This window comes from Scophthalmus maximus, chromosome 12 (genome assembly GCF_022379125.1).
Source record: "Scophthalmus maximus strain ysfricsl-2021 chromosome 12, ASM2237912v1, whole genome shotgun sequence".
Lineage (NCBI taxonomy): Eukaryota > Metazoa > Chordata > Actinopteri > Pleuronectiformes > Scophthalmidae > Scophthalmus > Scophthalmus maximus.
The window spans coordinates 147,261-164,251 of NC_061526.1; the positions used below are offsets into that span (position 1 = coordinate 147,261).

Consider the following 16,991-nt stretch of genomic DNA (forward strand, 5'->3'; position numbering starts at 1 on the left):
TTGGTGTGTTGGTGAGATTCAGGGAACATTCTGTGGCAATCAGCAGAGACATACGTGGAATGTTTCATCAGGTGCGTGTTCTCCCTTAAGACCAGCCGGTGGTCCGATTCTTGTGGCACGATGGGGAGAGAGAACGCAGCCCAGATGTGTATGAGTGGCGTGTACTGCCCTTCGGAACTACCTGCATCCCATGCTGTGCTACACAAGCTCTGCAGCGTCATGTGAAGGACCACAGCAAGGGAAATGAAGAGGTAGTTCACTCTCTGCTGCAGGCATTTTATGTGGATAACTGTCTCCAGTCTCTGCAGTCTCTGCAGTCCAGATCAGGCCAGACGTCTCATCGACAAGTTGAGAGCACTCCTTGCCAGTGGGGGCTTTGAAATCAGACAATAGGCCAGTAACATGCCTGAGGTCATTTCTCACCTACCATCAGAAGCCAAATCAACAGGATGTGAGCTATGGCTATCAGCTAATAAGATAGATCCCCATGAGTCTTCACTCGGTCTCCTGTGGCACTGCAGCGCTGATACATTGGGCTACAGGCACCGTGCTATTCCACCAACTGAACCCACCTTGAGGTATGTGTACCGAGTACTGGCCAGTCAATACGACCCGCTTGGCTACATTATACCCTTTACAATGCGAGCCAAGGTCCTGGTTCAAGAACTTTGGAAGAAGGGGAGAGAATGGGATGAGCCAGTAGTTGATGAACTCCTTCCCATGTGGCAAGCATGGGAAAGTGAGTTGCCACAAATACAGAACATTTCCCTGCCACGATGCTACACCTCCAACGCTCCTGCCAACGCTCCAGCTGACCTGTACATCTTTTCTGACGCATTAGAGAGAGCCTACAGTTCTGTTGCATACTTGAGGGCTGAGGACAATGAAGGTTCAAGTGTCATTTGTGATGGTAAGGTCTCATGTAGCACCCAAAAAACAGTTCTCGATTCCCCAGCTTGAACTATGTGCTGCCCTAACTGGAGCACAGTTAGCCAAGGCCCTTCAAACAGAACTCACTTTGCCAATACAGCAAACAACCCTGTGGACAGATTCTACTACTGTTCTCTACTGGATCTGGTCTGAATCTCAGCAATACAAAGTGTTTGTAGGGACTCGTGTAGCAGAGATTCAGGAGCTTGTCGGGGCTGACAGTTGGAGATACGTACCCTCTGAAGAGAACCCTGCAGACGATATCACCCGGGGGAAGCTTTCCTGGAGCTGGCTAAGCCTAACCGCTGGACGTGTGGCCCAGTGTTCCTTCAAAGGTCTCCAGCTGACTGGCCAGCTAACCCCACATTGAGTCCTGTATAAACAGAGGAGACCTGCAGTGCCATTTTCTGTGGTAACATTGCAATAACTAGCCCTGCAGTTCCAGATCCAACCAAGTTTAAATCATGGTCTGAACTACTACATGCTACATACCAGTCCCTACATGGGGCGGCTGCTCCACCCATGACTGCATCCAGCCAATCAGAGATGGAGGTTGCCCTCTTAAAGATATCGCAGCGGGAGCGTTTCCCTGCAGAGGTGGCCGCACTGCAGTCAGGTACTCCTCTCAGCAAAAACAGTCGTTTGTTGTCTCTCGCCCCTGCCTATGAGAAGGCCACAGGGTTGATCAGAGTTGAAGGTAGACTGAAGGGAGGATGCAATACACCCCATTGTTCTGGCACCTGATCATCCGGTGACAAAGCTGTTGGTACAGGACTATGATAACCATCTGCTACATGCAGGTCCTGACCATGTATTTGCAAAGATAAGAAGGACATATTGGATCCTTCGTGGGCGGCAGGTGGTCAAAAAACATCAACATGACTGTGTCGAGTGCCGTAAATGGCGCAGTAAACCTGTCATTCCCCGCATGGCGGACCTACCAGCTGCACGGCTACGTATCAAACAACCACCATATTGGTCCACTGGAGTTGACTGCTTTGGTCCATACACCATCAAAATAGGACGTTGACTCCAGAAAAGGTGGGGCGTTATATTTAAATGTCTCACCACACGGTGTGTGCACTTAGATCTTCTATGCAGCATGGATACTGATTCCTTTCTGCTTGCCCTGCAACGCTTTGTGGCGAGAAGAGGGAAACCATACAAAATCTTCTGTGACCGACGTACCAACTTTCAGGGAGGAGGACGAGAGCTGCATGAAGCGTTTGCTGCACTTGGACCAGCTTTGAGGGAGCAGCTTGCTGCACAGCAAATCCACTTAAAGTTCAATCGACCACTTGCTTCACACTTTGGTGGTTCGTGGGAACGGGAGGTGAAATCAGTAAAAACGTCGCTCCAAGTGGTCCTGAAAGACCAAACAGTCCCTGAAGAGGTCCTGACGACAATGATGGTGGAAGTTGAGGGGATCCTCAACTCAAAGCCCCTTGGCTATGCCACATCTGACATTGCTGATCCAGACCCCATTACGCCTAATCTTCTGCTCATGGGGCGGCGGGATGCATCCTTGCCACAAGCAGTGTACAGCAACAGTGACCTACTTGGACGTCGTCGATGGAAGCACAGCCAAGTGCTGGCTGATCACTTCTGGACCCAATTTACCAGTAACTATCTCCCTAACCTTCAGCATCGCCGGAAATGGCATACATCTGCCCAAGACCTCACTACAGTCAAAGTGGTCATGATTGTCGATCAGTTCTGTGTCTGACAATTTCTGTAACTTTACTGAAAATGACAATCCAACATTTGCTGCAACTTTATACAGGGATTTGCAGCTGTGCAGGTGTGAAAAGGGAGTTTGACCTTTTCTCTCTTTCATTATTTACACATATATTTCGATCAGTTTTCATACGAACACCTGAGTTCATTATGAATGGCTTATGTCTGAGAATGTCAAAAAATGGATGCTTATATCACCCTAAATGCTAATAATATTTCTTCCCCCTTTCTGCAAGGAGAGGATTTTCACTTCATCACAGACCGATTTATCTGTTGGCCAATATGAGTCTTTCACAGACACCAACAACTTTTATTTTACAGAATAAACAATGAAGAAAGTATGTGCATTTATGTTTACATTTTATGTTGAAAAAAGTTTTAAAAAATGGAGTATTGGAAGAAGTAATGTACACTATTTTACCTTGAAGGCGTACTTCCTGCTAATGTGGTCATCCACTGACAACATGGAGACGTGAAAGCTGGGCAGCAGGATACTTCCCAGGATGCTGTCTTCTTTCTCATCTGCAGTAAAGGAATAGAGAAATCCATTAGTCTAAAAGTCTGGTATGGCAATATACAAGACATGTGTACCTGAAGACACATCGACTGACAGTAGAATAAAAAAAGGAAAATAAGTAGTGTCAGGTGCTCAGGTAGACTTAAATTAATAAGGATTTACCTGTTTTAAATAAGAATATAGATAAGATAAGACCATGGACTTGTAACATCTAATATTCAGCTTCTGATTGTTTTAAATTTGAATGGAACATTGTCAACTTTCTGGGGGTCTGACTTCAGAACCTGAAAAAAAATCCTGCTGCTGAGGGCGGTGCCACTGAAAGGATTTGTTTGTCATATATTTTAGTTCAGATGGAGACACATCAAAGAACTGATAATTTATTGGAAGTAGTTACAGTATACAGTAAGATTTGGTGAAAAGGCTCTGTGCTTTGAAGAATCTGCAGCAGAAGGAATTCTGCTCAACAAGAGGATTGAAAGTAGGGTTCCTAGAGGAACTTTGAGCATGGAGCCGGAGTTTTATCCTATGAGGAAGCATTTGACTGCACAGTGATGCTGTCTGCTCCTCTCTGGGAAGAGCTAAGACATGAGGGAGGGAAGCCAGCAGCCATTTGAAAAACTCAAGGTGAAATTAAAGGTATTTAATACGTGTATTTTGTTGTGCTTCACAAAATGGAGGACTTGACTAAATTTGAAGGTTTTCCCTCAAAGTGTTCCTGTGATATCACATTCACAAGGTCAAAAATGGCCACAGTAACCTTGACCTTTGAACACCAAAATCTAATCAGATCTTTGAGTCCAAGTGAACCTTGGACTTTGATTTAATTCCAGAGATATTAGGTTCACAAGAGTGGGATGGATGTAAAAACTCCTGCTCCAGCTGGTGCTGGTGCGGACACATAGAAACTGATTTCATTCTTACCTTCATTTTTCTCTTCAACATTGTACAAGCAAAACAGCTGCAAAGCACAAAAGCTGTGAGATTCTGCCATAAATGCATTAATCAACAACAATCTGAGCTGATTCATGTCGGGATAGTGATGACTGCATCATAGTATCACCTCACTGTGCTCTGAACGGCATGATGTTGCTTTGATGGGAGAAACAAATTGTAGGCAGTTTGGTGCCCGCCAATGAAAAAAAATTAACTATAGAGCCTCCAGCCAGTGCTGCTGTTGGCTTTAGCTAGGCCTGAACAGTGAGCCCTGCATGTCCTCCAGACCCATTTCTGCTACTACAAGAACACGCACAGGGAAAATGAGCAAGAAACGGTGGGAATTAGCAAGGTGGCATGCAGAGAGATGCTCAGCTGGGGGGAGGATTTCTCTTTTCACTACTGTTAATCTTTGTACGAGAGAGAGGATAAGCTTGGAGCTGTCTGACAATTGACAGTCGTCAGCGCTGAGTTTCATGGTGCTCTGGTCCACATTTTTTTTTTTTTTCACCATTAGCAGTAGGACTAGTATTATAATTAGATTAGTGGTAGGAAAGGAAGGGTTTTGGGGGCCCATGGCTTCAGGGAGTGGTGGGGCTGAGGGTGGTTGGTGGCAAATGGTGGGTAGGGAAAAGGGGAGCTCTAAGAGAGGGGCATCGAGTGAAAGACCTGAAATGTCAGGAGATGAAAGAAATAAAATAAAGAGAACTGGAACTACTGACGAGTTCGTTGTGCTTTTTAAAGTTAAAGGGGCCATATTATGCTCCAGACACCTTTTCAGCCTGCCTCCACGTATATTTTGTTATCTGGGGTGTCTGCCAGCCCACGGAGAATGAAAAGAAAACAATGAGTCGTTGATTCGTGGTTTGGGTTGATCGTGCAGACGGTCTGTAAACGAGCCATTCACAGCCCGGGCGTCAAGTGACGTAAGTTGACTCCTGCTACTGGGGCGACCACGCCCCCAACCTGAGCAGCACCTCCCCCCTTGAAGTGCGGAAAAACAGATTGCGTCTACGCCATAATTTTCTCGCGGCTGCCGGCTTGCTGCCGGCAGACCTCGCGGCTTGCGGCTGCCGGCTTGCTGCCGGCTTGCTGCTGGCTTGCTGCCGTCTTGCGGCTGCTGGCGGACCTCGCGGCTGCCGGAGGAGCTCGCGGCTTGCGGCTGACGACGGGCTCGGCCGGCCGGGATGTCCTTAATGTTGTATCGCCCAGCCCCTTGTGCTCTGTGTGTAATTATGGAGAACGTGTTTGCTGTGCCTCCCGGGTCTCTACGTTGTGTATGTGCCTTGCTACGTGCGACTGTTGTCATGGCAGCGCACGCCGTTACAGGTTAAAGGTTACCAATGCTTTGGAGAGTCAGATAGGCAAGGATTTTCAGGCCAAAATATTGTTTAATGGAATGTTGATAGTTTGTTGCAAAAATAAGAAACAAGGAAGATGGCTGAGAGAGCAGACGTATAGTCAACTACTCTCCCAAGTCGGACATTAAAAACCCACCACATAGATTTAACTTGACAACTGAAAGTGATATTATGGGTGGGACAGGTAACCAAAGGACAGGGAAAACTAACCAGAAGCAAAACAAAGCCGAGAATTCACCTGAGACGACCTCTGAAAGCGAAGCTGGACGGCAAGACCACAACGAGAGACTGCGAGTCAGGCTAGCTACAATTACCAAAGATGTAAAAGACCTAAAACAAGAGATACGCCACAAACTGATCACGCTAAAAGATGAGTTGAAAAAAGAAATCAACACTCTTCCGCAAGAAATCGAGCGCAAGCTAACAGATAATATAAACGAGCTACAGACACAGAAGGCAACTCAGGCTGAGGCCCAGGTACGCATAGCAGAGCTGGAAGAGTGGAAAATAGACGCCGGAGAAGTGATGATGGAAATGCTGGAGCAGACACGCCAGATGCAAGAAAAGGTAACTGACCTCTAGGGGAGATCAAGGAGAAACAATATCCGGATCTTCGGCATCCCGGAGGAGACGGAAGAGAACTCCACTAGCAAGTACGTAGAATATTTGCTAAAAACAGAGCTACAGCTACCTGAAGGAAGATACGTCATAGTAAAAGGAAGACTAGAGAATGAACTAGTAACATTAGTAAACATATATACACCTCCGGAAAGTGACAAATACTTTTTTAAATTCCTGCATACAATATGGAGACTCAATCTGGGAATTATAAATAGAAAATGATAATCCTATTAATCTGTTTTTTACTGTAAAAGAGTTGAAAGATGCAATCATATCTGGGGAAAATACTACCCCGGGGCAGAGGGCTAGGCTGTCTCATGAGATTTTTAAACATCTGGATGATATTGTACTGGATGAAATCTTAGTTTTGTGTAATAATGTGTGGGCAGAGGGTTGTCTGCCAAAGTAATGGAAACATGCCATTGTGGTCCCTATCTTGAAGCCAGGCAAAGAGACATTTGATCCTAGCTCATACCGTCCTATAGCGCTCACAGCAGTGCTTTGTAAAATTATGGAGAGGATGGTTACCAATAGACTGGTATATTTTTTAGAAACCAGACTCCCTGTAGATGTCCAGAATGGTTTGAGGAATGAAAGGTCCACAATGGAGTTGGTTGCAGTTTTGGATCAGGATATGAAAAGGGCATTTAACAATAAGGAAATAGTAGTGAGTGTATTCCTGGATATTGAGAAGGAATATGATTCTCTGTGGGGGGGATTAATGATTCAATTTTTTTGATTTAGGAGTTAGGGGACGGTTGTTTAATTGGATTAAGGATTTTTTAATGTAAAGAACAATACAGGTACTTGTGGGTGGTGTTAACTCAAAGACCGTAGAAATAGAGAATGGAACCCTGCAGGGAAGTGTTATCAGTGCAGTTTTATTTAACAAAATGATCAATGATATTTTTGGTAAAATCAAGAGAAGATTTGGGCTGTCTTTGTCTGCAGACGATGGGGCCATCTGGAAAAGAGGGCGTAACGTTGAGTTTGTTTTAAAGCAGATCCAAAGAGTGTTAGTGTCTGTAGAGGAAAGGGGGAACAAATGGGGCTTAAAATCTCTCCCTCTAAGACTAATTATATGGTGTTTGGTTTTAAAAGAAAGTTACCTCATCTTGGGCTGTATGTGTATGGGTCTCCACTGGAGAAGGTAGATGTTTTTACATTTCTGGGCATTTGGTTTAAAGAGCGTATGACTTTGGTTGTGTATGTATTTAAAATTGTGTCAAAGTGTGAAAAAGTTCACACAAATATTATGAGAAGTCTGGCTGGGTGTGAGTGGGGGGCTGAGAGGGAGATGATGCTGCTAATTTTTCAGGCCACATTCAGATCTGCTATTGATTATGGGTGCTTTGTGTATGGGTCTGCTTCTAAAACTGTTCTGGCTAGATTAGATGTGCTGCAGGCTAGGGCATTGAGGCTTTGCTGTGGGGCCTTCAGAACTTCCCCAGTCCATGCCCTGCTCATTGAAATGGAAGAAATGCCTTTATGGTTAAGGCGCATTAAGTTAGGGTTACAGTACTGAGTAAAACTTAGTGGGTGTAATCAAACGTTCCCAGTCAGGTGTCTGTTACAGGAGTTTGATGGAGGCAACAAATATAAAACATTCTTTGTCAGTATAAATCAGTGGGCCAGGAAGTTGGGAGAGAGGGTGGGAAAAGGAAGACCGGGGTAGACACTACTTCTCTCTACAACCCCAAGTGAGGAAAATATGTTTCTGCACTTCTCTGTCCCGTAGGGATTCAGTTAAGCTGTGTAGACTAAGGCTGGGGCATTGTGGGCTAAAGCAATCTTTATTCATCTTAGAAAAACATGTTTCTGGTGAATGTGGGAGTCCCGAGATAGTAAAGCATGTTATTCTGGAATTTAGGAAGTATAGGGTAGAAAGGCATGGATTGTATGTTAGATTGTCAGGTCTTGGAGTTGAGGCTTTTTCTATTTTATTTTTGTTTGGACACAGTGACATCCATCAACTGATCTCCGAGGCAATTCTCCAGTACCTGCACAACACAGGACTGTATGAAAATACAGTAAAATTTAGGTTAAGCTTTGACCTGTGGAGGGCAGTAATATGCTTAGCAGCGTCTAAACTGCCGGAATACTACAAGAAGAAGAAGAAGAAGAAGAAGAAAAGATGCTCAGCTGAAGTTCATAGGATCCTGAACTCTAGCGATAACGTATTGTGTCACTTCCGGTTGTTGTTGCTTCTGTGAACTGTGTTTATCCACTGCTCATCCTCGTCTCTCTTTAACACTGCGGTTTCCTCAAACTATTGGGATAACTATCCGCTCCACTCACCCTTGTTTAGTCTAAACACTCAGCTCTCTCCCTCTTTGATCGACCCGCTCGCTAACTCACAGCGGTTTACACGCTCTTATATGCGCTCTGCATCGTAGCTTAGCTAGTTAGCTTTAGCAGCTAACAATGGCTTCTCCCTCTCCTGCTGTCTCTTGCTCTGTGTGCTCCATGTTTAGTTACTCCTCTGCCTCCTTTAGCAATAATGATTCTTGTAATAAGTGTAGTTTGTTTGCCAAGATGGAGGGGAGGCTCAGTCCTTTAGAAGCGCGGCTCTGCACCATTGAAAGTAAGTCATTAGCTGATACTGTTAGCCAGTCCCTGGTGTTGAGGAATTTTCATCTATCCTCCCTGAGAAACTATTAAGACGAGTCTTCTCAGGCACCAAACAAGGTCATCTCATCTATGGTAAGCCAAAACAATCATTGAGCAGCTGATGTCTCACAGCTAATGTCGTCATCTCCCTGTGTCATAGTCACAGGTGGAGATGACGAAATTACTCGTAAAACTAAATACACTACAGAGACCGGGATTGGGCAAACTATCTTGGGACGCCGAACACTGTGAACCTGTTGATCTGTGTAGTAAACTGGAAGTCTCCTCAATATTTAGCTCTATAATAAATACTTCTGCTTAAGACATCCACGGTTTCCGTCTTCCTGAATCAGCATCCACTCAATCAATTATTCCATTTTAGCTGAATCTGGCGAACAGGACTCTAAATTATTCCATTTCACCCACTAGTCGGTGCGAGCCGCTCCACTGTAGATTCTTCAGGTCCCCCAGCAGCTCCTGGGCAGCCGAGAGGACAGGGCGGCTGGGTGACTGTCCGCAATAGGAGGCATAGTCCTAAACTGAAGCCCACGGTTCACCACCAACCACTTCACATTTCTAATAAATTCTCCCCTCTCACCACAGCCGCTGAGGAAACAACGATCATTGGCGACCCTATTTTGAGGAATGTGAAAATAGCGGAAACAGCGACCAAAGTCTCTATGCCTGGGGCCAGAGCAGGCGACGTTGAATCCTATCTAAAACTGCTGGCTAAGGATAAACGTAGATATGGTAACATTATTATTCACGTCAGCAATAAAAACAACCGATTACACCAATCAGAGGTCACGAAGATGAATATTGATTCGGTGTGTACTTATGCAAAAGCAATGTTGGACTCTCTAGATTTCTCTGTACCCCTGCCCAACTTGAACAGTGATGACATAACGACACATCATCTCTAAACTGCTGGTTGTCGAGGTGGTGTCTTGATAACAATGTGGGCTTCATAGATGACTGGCGCACCTTTTGTAGAATTCCTGGTCTGATGCAGAGAGATGGCATTCATTGTACTTTGCATGGTGAAGCTCTCATTTCCTGAAACCTGACTGAGTTACCTCGAAGGTCAAACCTGTGTAATTTCAGAGTTGGGACTAGGAAGCCGGGTTGCAGTCTTACACGCTCCTCTGCACTTCTATTTGAGCAGTCGCCCCTACAATACCCCATAGAAACTGTTTTTGTCCCCCAACCACTTCAACAATCTAAACCAAAAGTAGTTTAAGACGGCTGGCGCGACTGAGTTCAGACGCCGGCGTGACTGCTCCCTTACAACTGTGCTTCTATTTAACTATATTCATACTTTTTTGGACCATTTTTGGTTTCTCAGTATCGGCATGTTACAGTATGACCGAGACGCAGTTTTTCCTATTGGAATGCAGCAAACTAGCAGTTCTACTGACCTGTTATCTGATTCTCCGTCGTGGCCTGAGGAAATACTGCGAGACGAGGACAACAACAACAGCAGCGAGACCCGATGGAAGCGAAAAAGGAAGCACAGAGGTTGTCATGGGGGTCTCAGGCTCATCGACCACCTTTGCCCAGTATCCTGCTAGCAAACGTCCAATCTTTGGAAAATAAGTTGGACGACTTAAGAGCCAGGAGGGACATCAGGGACTGTAACATCCTTTGTTTGTCGGAAACATGCCTACTTTCCTCGTACCGGACACAGCGGTTACTCCAGCTGAGCACTTCTCTGTCTTCCGCATGGACAGAACAGAAGAGTCCGGTAAAACCAGAGGTGGAGGGGTCTGTTTCGTGACAAACAACAACTGGTGTAGCCCAAAAGGAACCAAAATCCTCTCGAGTTCCTGCTCGCCCCACTTGGAACATCTGACGATTATGTGTTGCCCTTTTTTCCTTCCTCGTGAGTTCACCTCAGTCATTTCCACGGCTGTATACATCCCACCTAAAGAAGACACCGACAAGGCTTTATCGGCGTTACACGACGTGACAATTGGGCTACAGACTAGACACCCGGACGCTGCCCTCATCGTGGCAGGGGACTTTAACAAGGCAAATCTTAAAAAAGTTCTGTCTAACTTTTTTCAACATATCAAGAGTCCCACCAGGAAGGCCAAGACATTAGATCACTGCTACACACCCTTTAAAAAAGGGTACAAATCCATCCCTATCCCAGCTTTCGGGAAATCAGATCACACTGCCATTTTCCTGATCCCGGAATACAAACAGAAGATGACGCGAGAGCCGGTAGTGACGTGAGAGGTCAGAAGCTGGACTGCCGAATCAGAGGAGACACTACGCAACGTGCTGAGTGACGTGGACTGGGAGATGTACCGGGAGAGCGCCGACAACGACGTCAGTGTGTTTACGGATGTGGTTACGAGCTTTGTGGCCACACTGATAGACGATGTTGTACCCACGGCGATGGTGAAGTCTTTTCCGTACTAGAAACCGTGGGCCGACAGATCCATCCGTGCGGCACTGAAGAAACGTGCCACTACCTACAACGCTGGACTGCTGTCGGGTGACATGTCGGAATACAAGGCTGCATGTTACAAACTGAGGCGGGATATAGCGGATGCTAAGCGGCGTTACAGGGACAAAATGGAAGAACAATTCCAGAAAAGGGACACACGAAGCATATGGCAGGGATTATGGGAGATCACGGACTACAAAGGGGTTCGCCCCTGTATGGTGAGTGCGGGCGCTACGCTGGCGAATGACCTGAACTCCTTCTATGCACGTTTTGAAGCTAGCAATGCTAGCACTGGCCTGACAAACGCAGATAGTAGGAGCTCTACCAGTGAGGCAGCACTCAGCCCCGTTTTCTCAGAGCATGACGTGAGGAGGGAGCTGAAAAGGGTGAACACAAGAAAGGCGGCAGGCCTGGATAGGATCTCTGGACGAGTCATCAGGACCTGCACTGATCTTCTGGCTCCAGTGTTCACCACCATATTCAATATCTCTCTTGCACAATCCACAGTCCCCACATGCTTCAAGATGTCCACCATCATCCGTGTGCCAAAGAAATCCTCCCCAGCCGGTATGAATGACTACCGTCCCGTAGCACTGACCTCGGTGGTTATGAAGTGCTTTGAGAGATTGGTGAAGGACCACGTCTGCTTCTCTCTTCCATGCACCTTAGACCCACTGCAGTTCGCCTACCGCTCCAACAGATCCACAGACGACGCCATCTCCCAGGTCATGCACGCCACCCTCTCCCACTTTGACATCGTAGGAGGGGGCTATGTCAGACTGTTGTTCATAGACTACAGTTCAGCTTTTAATGCTGTAGTCCCCACCAGGCTGGCTACTAAGCTGCATGACCTGGGCCTGAACCCATCAACGTGTGCATTGATCTTGGACTTCCTGACTGCCAGTCCTCAGGTTGTCAGAGCAGGAGGGCACACATCACGCCCCCTCATCCTCAACACTGGTGTCCCCCAGGGCTGTGTGCTGAGTCCTTTGCTGTACTCCCTGTACACCCATGACTGTGTCGCCAGGCACAACTGCAATACCATTGTGAATGTGCGGACTACGCGGTTGTGGTGGGCCCGATCACTAACAACGATGAACGGGCCTACCTACAGGAGGTGTCAGACCTGACAACGGCCTACTCCTTAACGGGAAGAAGACCAAGGATATGGTGGTGGTTTCTGCCCACAACGGCGCAGGAGCTACACCCCTCTTCTGATAGACGGGACACCAGTGGAGAGGGTGAGCAGTTTTAAATACCTTGGAGTGCACATTTCCGAAGATTTATCATGGGCTGCACACACGGACATTGTGGTGAAAAAGGCAAGACAACGCCTTTAAGACCTCAGACAGCTCAGGAGATTCAAGGTCTCCCAACGGATCCTGAAATCCTACTACTCTGCAGCTATCCAGAGTAAACTGACTGGAGCTATATCTGTCTAGTACGGTAACAGCTCCTGCGGGGACCAGCAGAGCCCTGCAGAGGGTGGTGAGGGCCGCTGAGCGGACCATGGGCACCCCACTCCCCCCTCTGCATGACTTGTACACCACACGCTGTACCAACAGAGCCAGAAGGATTATTAAGGATACCCATCACCCCGGCAACAAACTTTTTGTGACCCTCAGGTCAGGCAGACGCCTGCGCTGTCACAAGACACGCACAGAGAGGATGAGGAACAGTTTTTTCCCCGTGGCAAGCAGAGCCCTGAACTCTGCACTCTGAACACTTAAAGCATAACCATATTGGACTGCAACATTTGTACATCTGCCTGTCGACATAGTTTTAACTTTATATCTATTTATAATATTTTTCATTTCATAACTATTGCACACGTAAATTAGCCATAATGTAAATTAACCATAACCTAACTATAACTTCTGCTAAATCATTGTATTTTATTCTATTTTATTCTATTCCATTGCACTGCATTTTATATTTTATATTGTATTTTTTTAATTTGAGCACAGGAGTACAGCAGGTCACAAAAACATTTCACTGCGCATCCTGTATGAGTACATGACAAATAAAAACCTTTGAATCTTGAATCTTTGAATCTTAAATGAAAGAGGTGTGATTCACACAAACCTTATAAAGATCAACACAAATCCTTTAAATTAACCTAAAATAGAACAATAAAATGTAGATTATTATATATGAGGTCACTCCCATCTAAATCTTTGATAGTGAATGATCTCATAACTGATCATCACATTGATTTATTCTATATGACTGAAACTTGGCTACAGCCAGAAGAATATGTTAGTTAAAATGAATCAACACCTCTCACTTATAATAATACCCATAAAACCGTCCTCTTTGATAAAGCTTATAGTAAGAGCTGCTCAGGTGTTTACTAAACCATTTCTTTATTTTGCTGCTATAGGCCTAGAGTTCTAGGGGATCATGAATATCTCTCTTCCTCTTCCTCTCTCTCTCTCTCTGAGACAAACATGTACGCGTCTCTGGTGAGAGCCAGAGTGAGAGTGGACTTCAGGTTCCACTCTCTGATGAACGACATACAAGAGTTTTTAAACCAGTGGTGTTTCACCATGGCTGTGTGTTTGGTGAAGGAGGGAGAGCTCATCTTTCACTCTGTGTTTATGACATGATTTATTCTGTTTTTCTGTTATTTTGTTGTTGTGTGTGTTTTTTTTTCATTTCATTTGTAGAGGACCGTGATGTCCTCTGGTAAATTTTAATAAACATTGTGTTTTCAAAATCAAAAAATCTCTGCCCCATGTATTTACATTACATGTCACTAATTCAGTTTTTTCTCTCTCCTAGTGTATCCCTGACCCCAGAGCTGCAGGATCCAAAGCCGTTATTATTATTATTCTTACCCCAACCGGTCAAGACAAATGGCCACCCACAACTGAGTCTGGTTCTGCCAGAGATTTCTTCCTGTTAAAAGGGAGCTTTTTCTCTCTATCATCGTGGGATCTGTTGGGTTTTCCCTGTAATATTGTAAAATTGACCTCACTATGTAAAGTGCCTTGAGACAATGTATGTTGTGATTTGGCAAGTGGTATCTCGCAGTTTGGTTACATATTACCCAATTGAATACCCCTTCCTTTACCCTCACTTTCCAAGCATGTAATATAATATACAGTGGCAGTAATGTAACATAAAACATGAAAGTGTTTGGTTGTCTATTCTGAGCCACCGTAGAAAAATGGTGGTGCAGCTTGGCGGACACTGTGGAGAAGGCCCTGCTCCTGGTATAAGGTTATCTTCTCTGGTCCCGAGGTGGTTAAGAGATTTTGAGCCATCTATAGGCTTTGCACATTCAGCTGTGCAAATGGACTTGGATATGTTTAGAATTTAGATTTTTCAGGGCTGATGGTTCGCAGCCAAGTATATTGGGTGCCCAAATGCTCACTATACACACCAGTAATTGTGTCCAATTATGAAACCATAACCTCACTCAGGTTGGAAATAATTGCAAAGAGAGGGATGCTTATCCTTTTTGCTCACACGAAATGTACAAAAAATTCAGGGTCTGTAAACACGTCCCAACCTGCAACACAATGAGGAAAAGTGAGAGAAAAATGATAAAGAAAATGTTATTATCGAAGAGCCGTGCATGTCATTGTCCTTCCTGAGGACGCCTCCTCTCTCTCTTCTCAGGCTGGCTCAGCCAGTAAACATCCAATTCTCCCCTGGGTGTTTTCATGAAAGCGGCTCCTGATTGCTCTCTGGGAATTGGTAATTTGTCAATATAAGGAGATGGAAAAATCTCGCTCAAGGATTTAGGAGACATGAAGGAGAAACAGATGACCTGTTGCTCGAATGTACAGTTGTAAATCGGTGCTGCAGTGTTGGTGAAAGCAAGGGCAACTACTTTTAAGTGACAAGGACACTTGACCTCATGAACCTTGGTTTTACTCTGTTACTGTGCTCTTGATTAACTTAAATGAGAAAGTGTTGATAAAGGGTTGATTCACCCAAATTACTAATAATATGTTTCCTCATGTGTGTGTTAGTATGGTGTTGTTGCACCATGTCTCCAGAACAGCTTCGGGGCTCTGTGACCCTCCAAGTGTGAGAGGTGAACAGAATACCTTTTGAGTTAACTATTAACTAACTATTTATTTTTTTAACCCAAGCTTAAAAATGGTCAAAACCACACAATATATGGCTTAAACTTAATGGTGACATATTATGCAAAAATAACTTTTTCAGCCTTTGTGCACATATATTTGGGTATCTGGGGTGCCTGCCGCCCCACAAAACATGGAAAAAGAACACAAAGTCATTATTTTGTGGATTGGCTAAACCCTACAGGTGGGCTCTGAACGAGCCATTCACAACCCTGGCGTCCTATTATGCAAATGAAGCCTCTCCTGGGGTAACCCCGCCCCCAATCTGAGAATCTCCACCCATGAACTCCGAGACACCAGAGCACATATACGCCAATGTTTTCTCTCGGCAAGTGACCGACGGACCGCTAGCATTATGCTGAAAAGAGTAAATAACATTTGCCTGTTGTTGGCTGTACAGACCATCATGAATATGTACATGGACTCCCAGCCTCAGAGGACATGAGAGCAGGTGGATTGACTTCATGTTTGATGAAAATGTTCCAGACACAGTCAGTAAAAACCTGCGAGTTTGTACAAACCACTTTGTGTCAGACTGTTTTTCAAACCTGGGCCAGTACAACGTCGGACTGGCAGAAAAAGTTTTTTTGCAAGATGGAATCAATTCCAACTCTCCGTGACAAAGCTACGGAGGAGAGAAATGTACGTTTTTAAGACCCTGTGTGCTCTGTGCCCTGTGTGTGTGTGTTTGTGTGTGTGTGTGCTAGAGCTAGACCGGGGTTCATGCTTCAAGTAAAAAAAAGGGTTTTTTTGTTCCCTCTGTGTTCTGTTCGTCTGATTACATACATATGTGTTATGTAGTTTACACAGTACATGTTGTTGTATAAATTATATATGTGAATAAAAATTTTTGATATCTTTTTTAAAGAAACTTGTGATCCACGGTGACTGACGCTGCGCTGCTGCAGCTGTTCACCTGTTTAATCAAAGTTTGGTTGTGAAAATGAATTATGGTCTTAAAAATATGAGGAAAAATCACCTCATATATTGCAGTATCACCAGGAAATAATCTGTTCATAACTTTATACATTTTATATTTTCCTCAAAATTCCTGCTTTAATTAATTGTTCATTTTAGTTAATCGTTCTGTTCTGTTATTATTTTCATGCAAATAATGATATTTTCAAAAGAAGCTATACTTTTGTAGTTGTATGTGGTTGGGGGTCAGTGTCCATACAACACAAGTATAGGTTGTAAATCTACAGCACACAATTGTTTACAGCATAAAGTTCTTTTAGATCTAGCCTCATAAATTGCTATCAAAGTTCACCAGATTTGTGGATTTTACTTTAAAATGTAAAAAAATTCTTACAGGGGGAGCATACCCCTGGACCCCCAGACCCCCCAGAACGACATTCGCAGGCGCACAGAACGGTTTCCGCAAGCTTAAAACCATTCTTGTAAGCTAGCATTTGTGCTGCGCTCGACAAGTTGAGTTTTGACACTTCGGAGGCGGGAGCAGTGACTGATGCTCCCTCTGTTGATTGGTCACTTCTCTCCAGTGTCCAGTACGCGCGCATGTGGTTTTGAAACTAAATAAACGCCATATTAAACAATTAAATATGTTCAATGGAGCAGAGCAGGAGAAGGCATCCATGGACAAATGCCACTTCCCTAATTGGGAAAAAATTAATTGTTGGGTCAGTGGCAAAGGTTAGGGTAAGTCTCCAGGAGATTAATGCACGACTATGTAATGACCCCAAAAGGGACCTATGACAATGTGT

At 44.8% G+C, this 16,991-nt stretch overlaps 1 protein-coding gene across 22 annotated transcripts in view; it reads right to left on the bottom strand.

Moving 5' to 3' along the window:
* Window positions 1-16,991, bottom strand: part of LOC118286501 (pleckstrin homology domain-containing family A member 5-like) — a 237,987-nt gene that overhangs the window by 55,998 nt on the left and 164,998 nt on the right. For all 22 annotated transcript variants that reach the window (XR_007031932.1, XR_007031934.1, XR_007031933.1 and 19 more), the window contains one exon: window positions 3,089-3,189. Coding sequence is in view for 18 of the 22 variants with exons in the window: in XM_047336468.1 (XP_047192424.1) it covers window positions 3,089-3,189 (101 nt within the window). In the remaining 4 variants the exon portion in view is untranslated. The remainder of the gene's footprint in view (window positions 1-3,088; window positions 3,190-16,991) is intronic.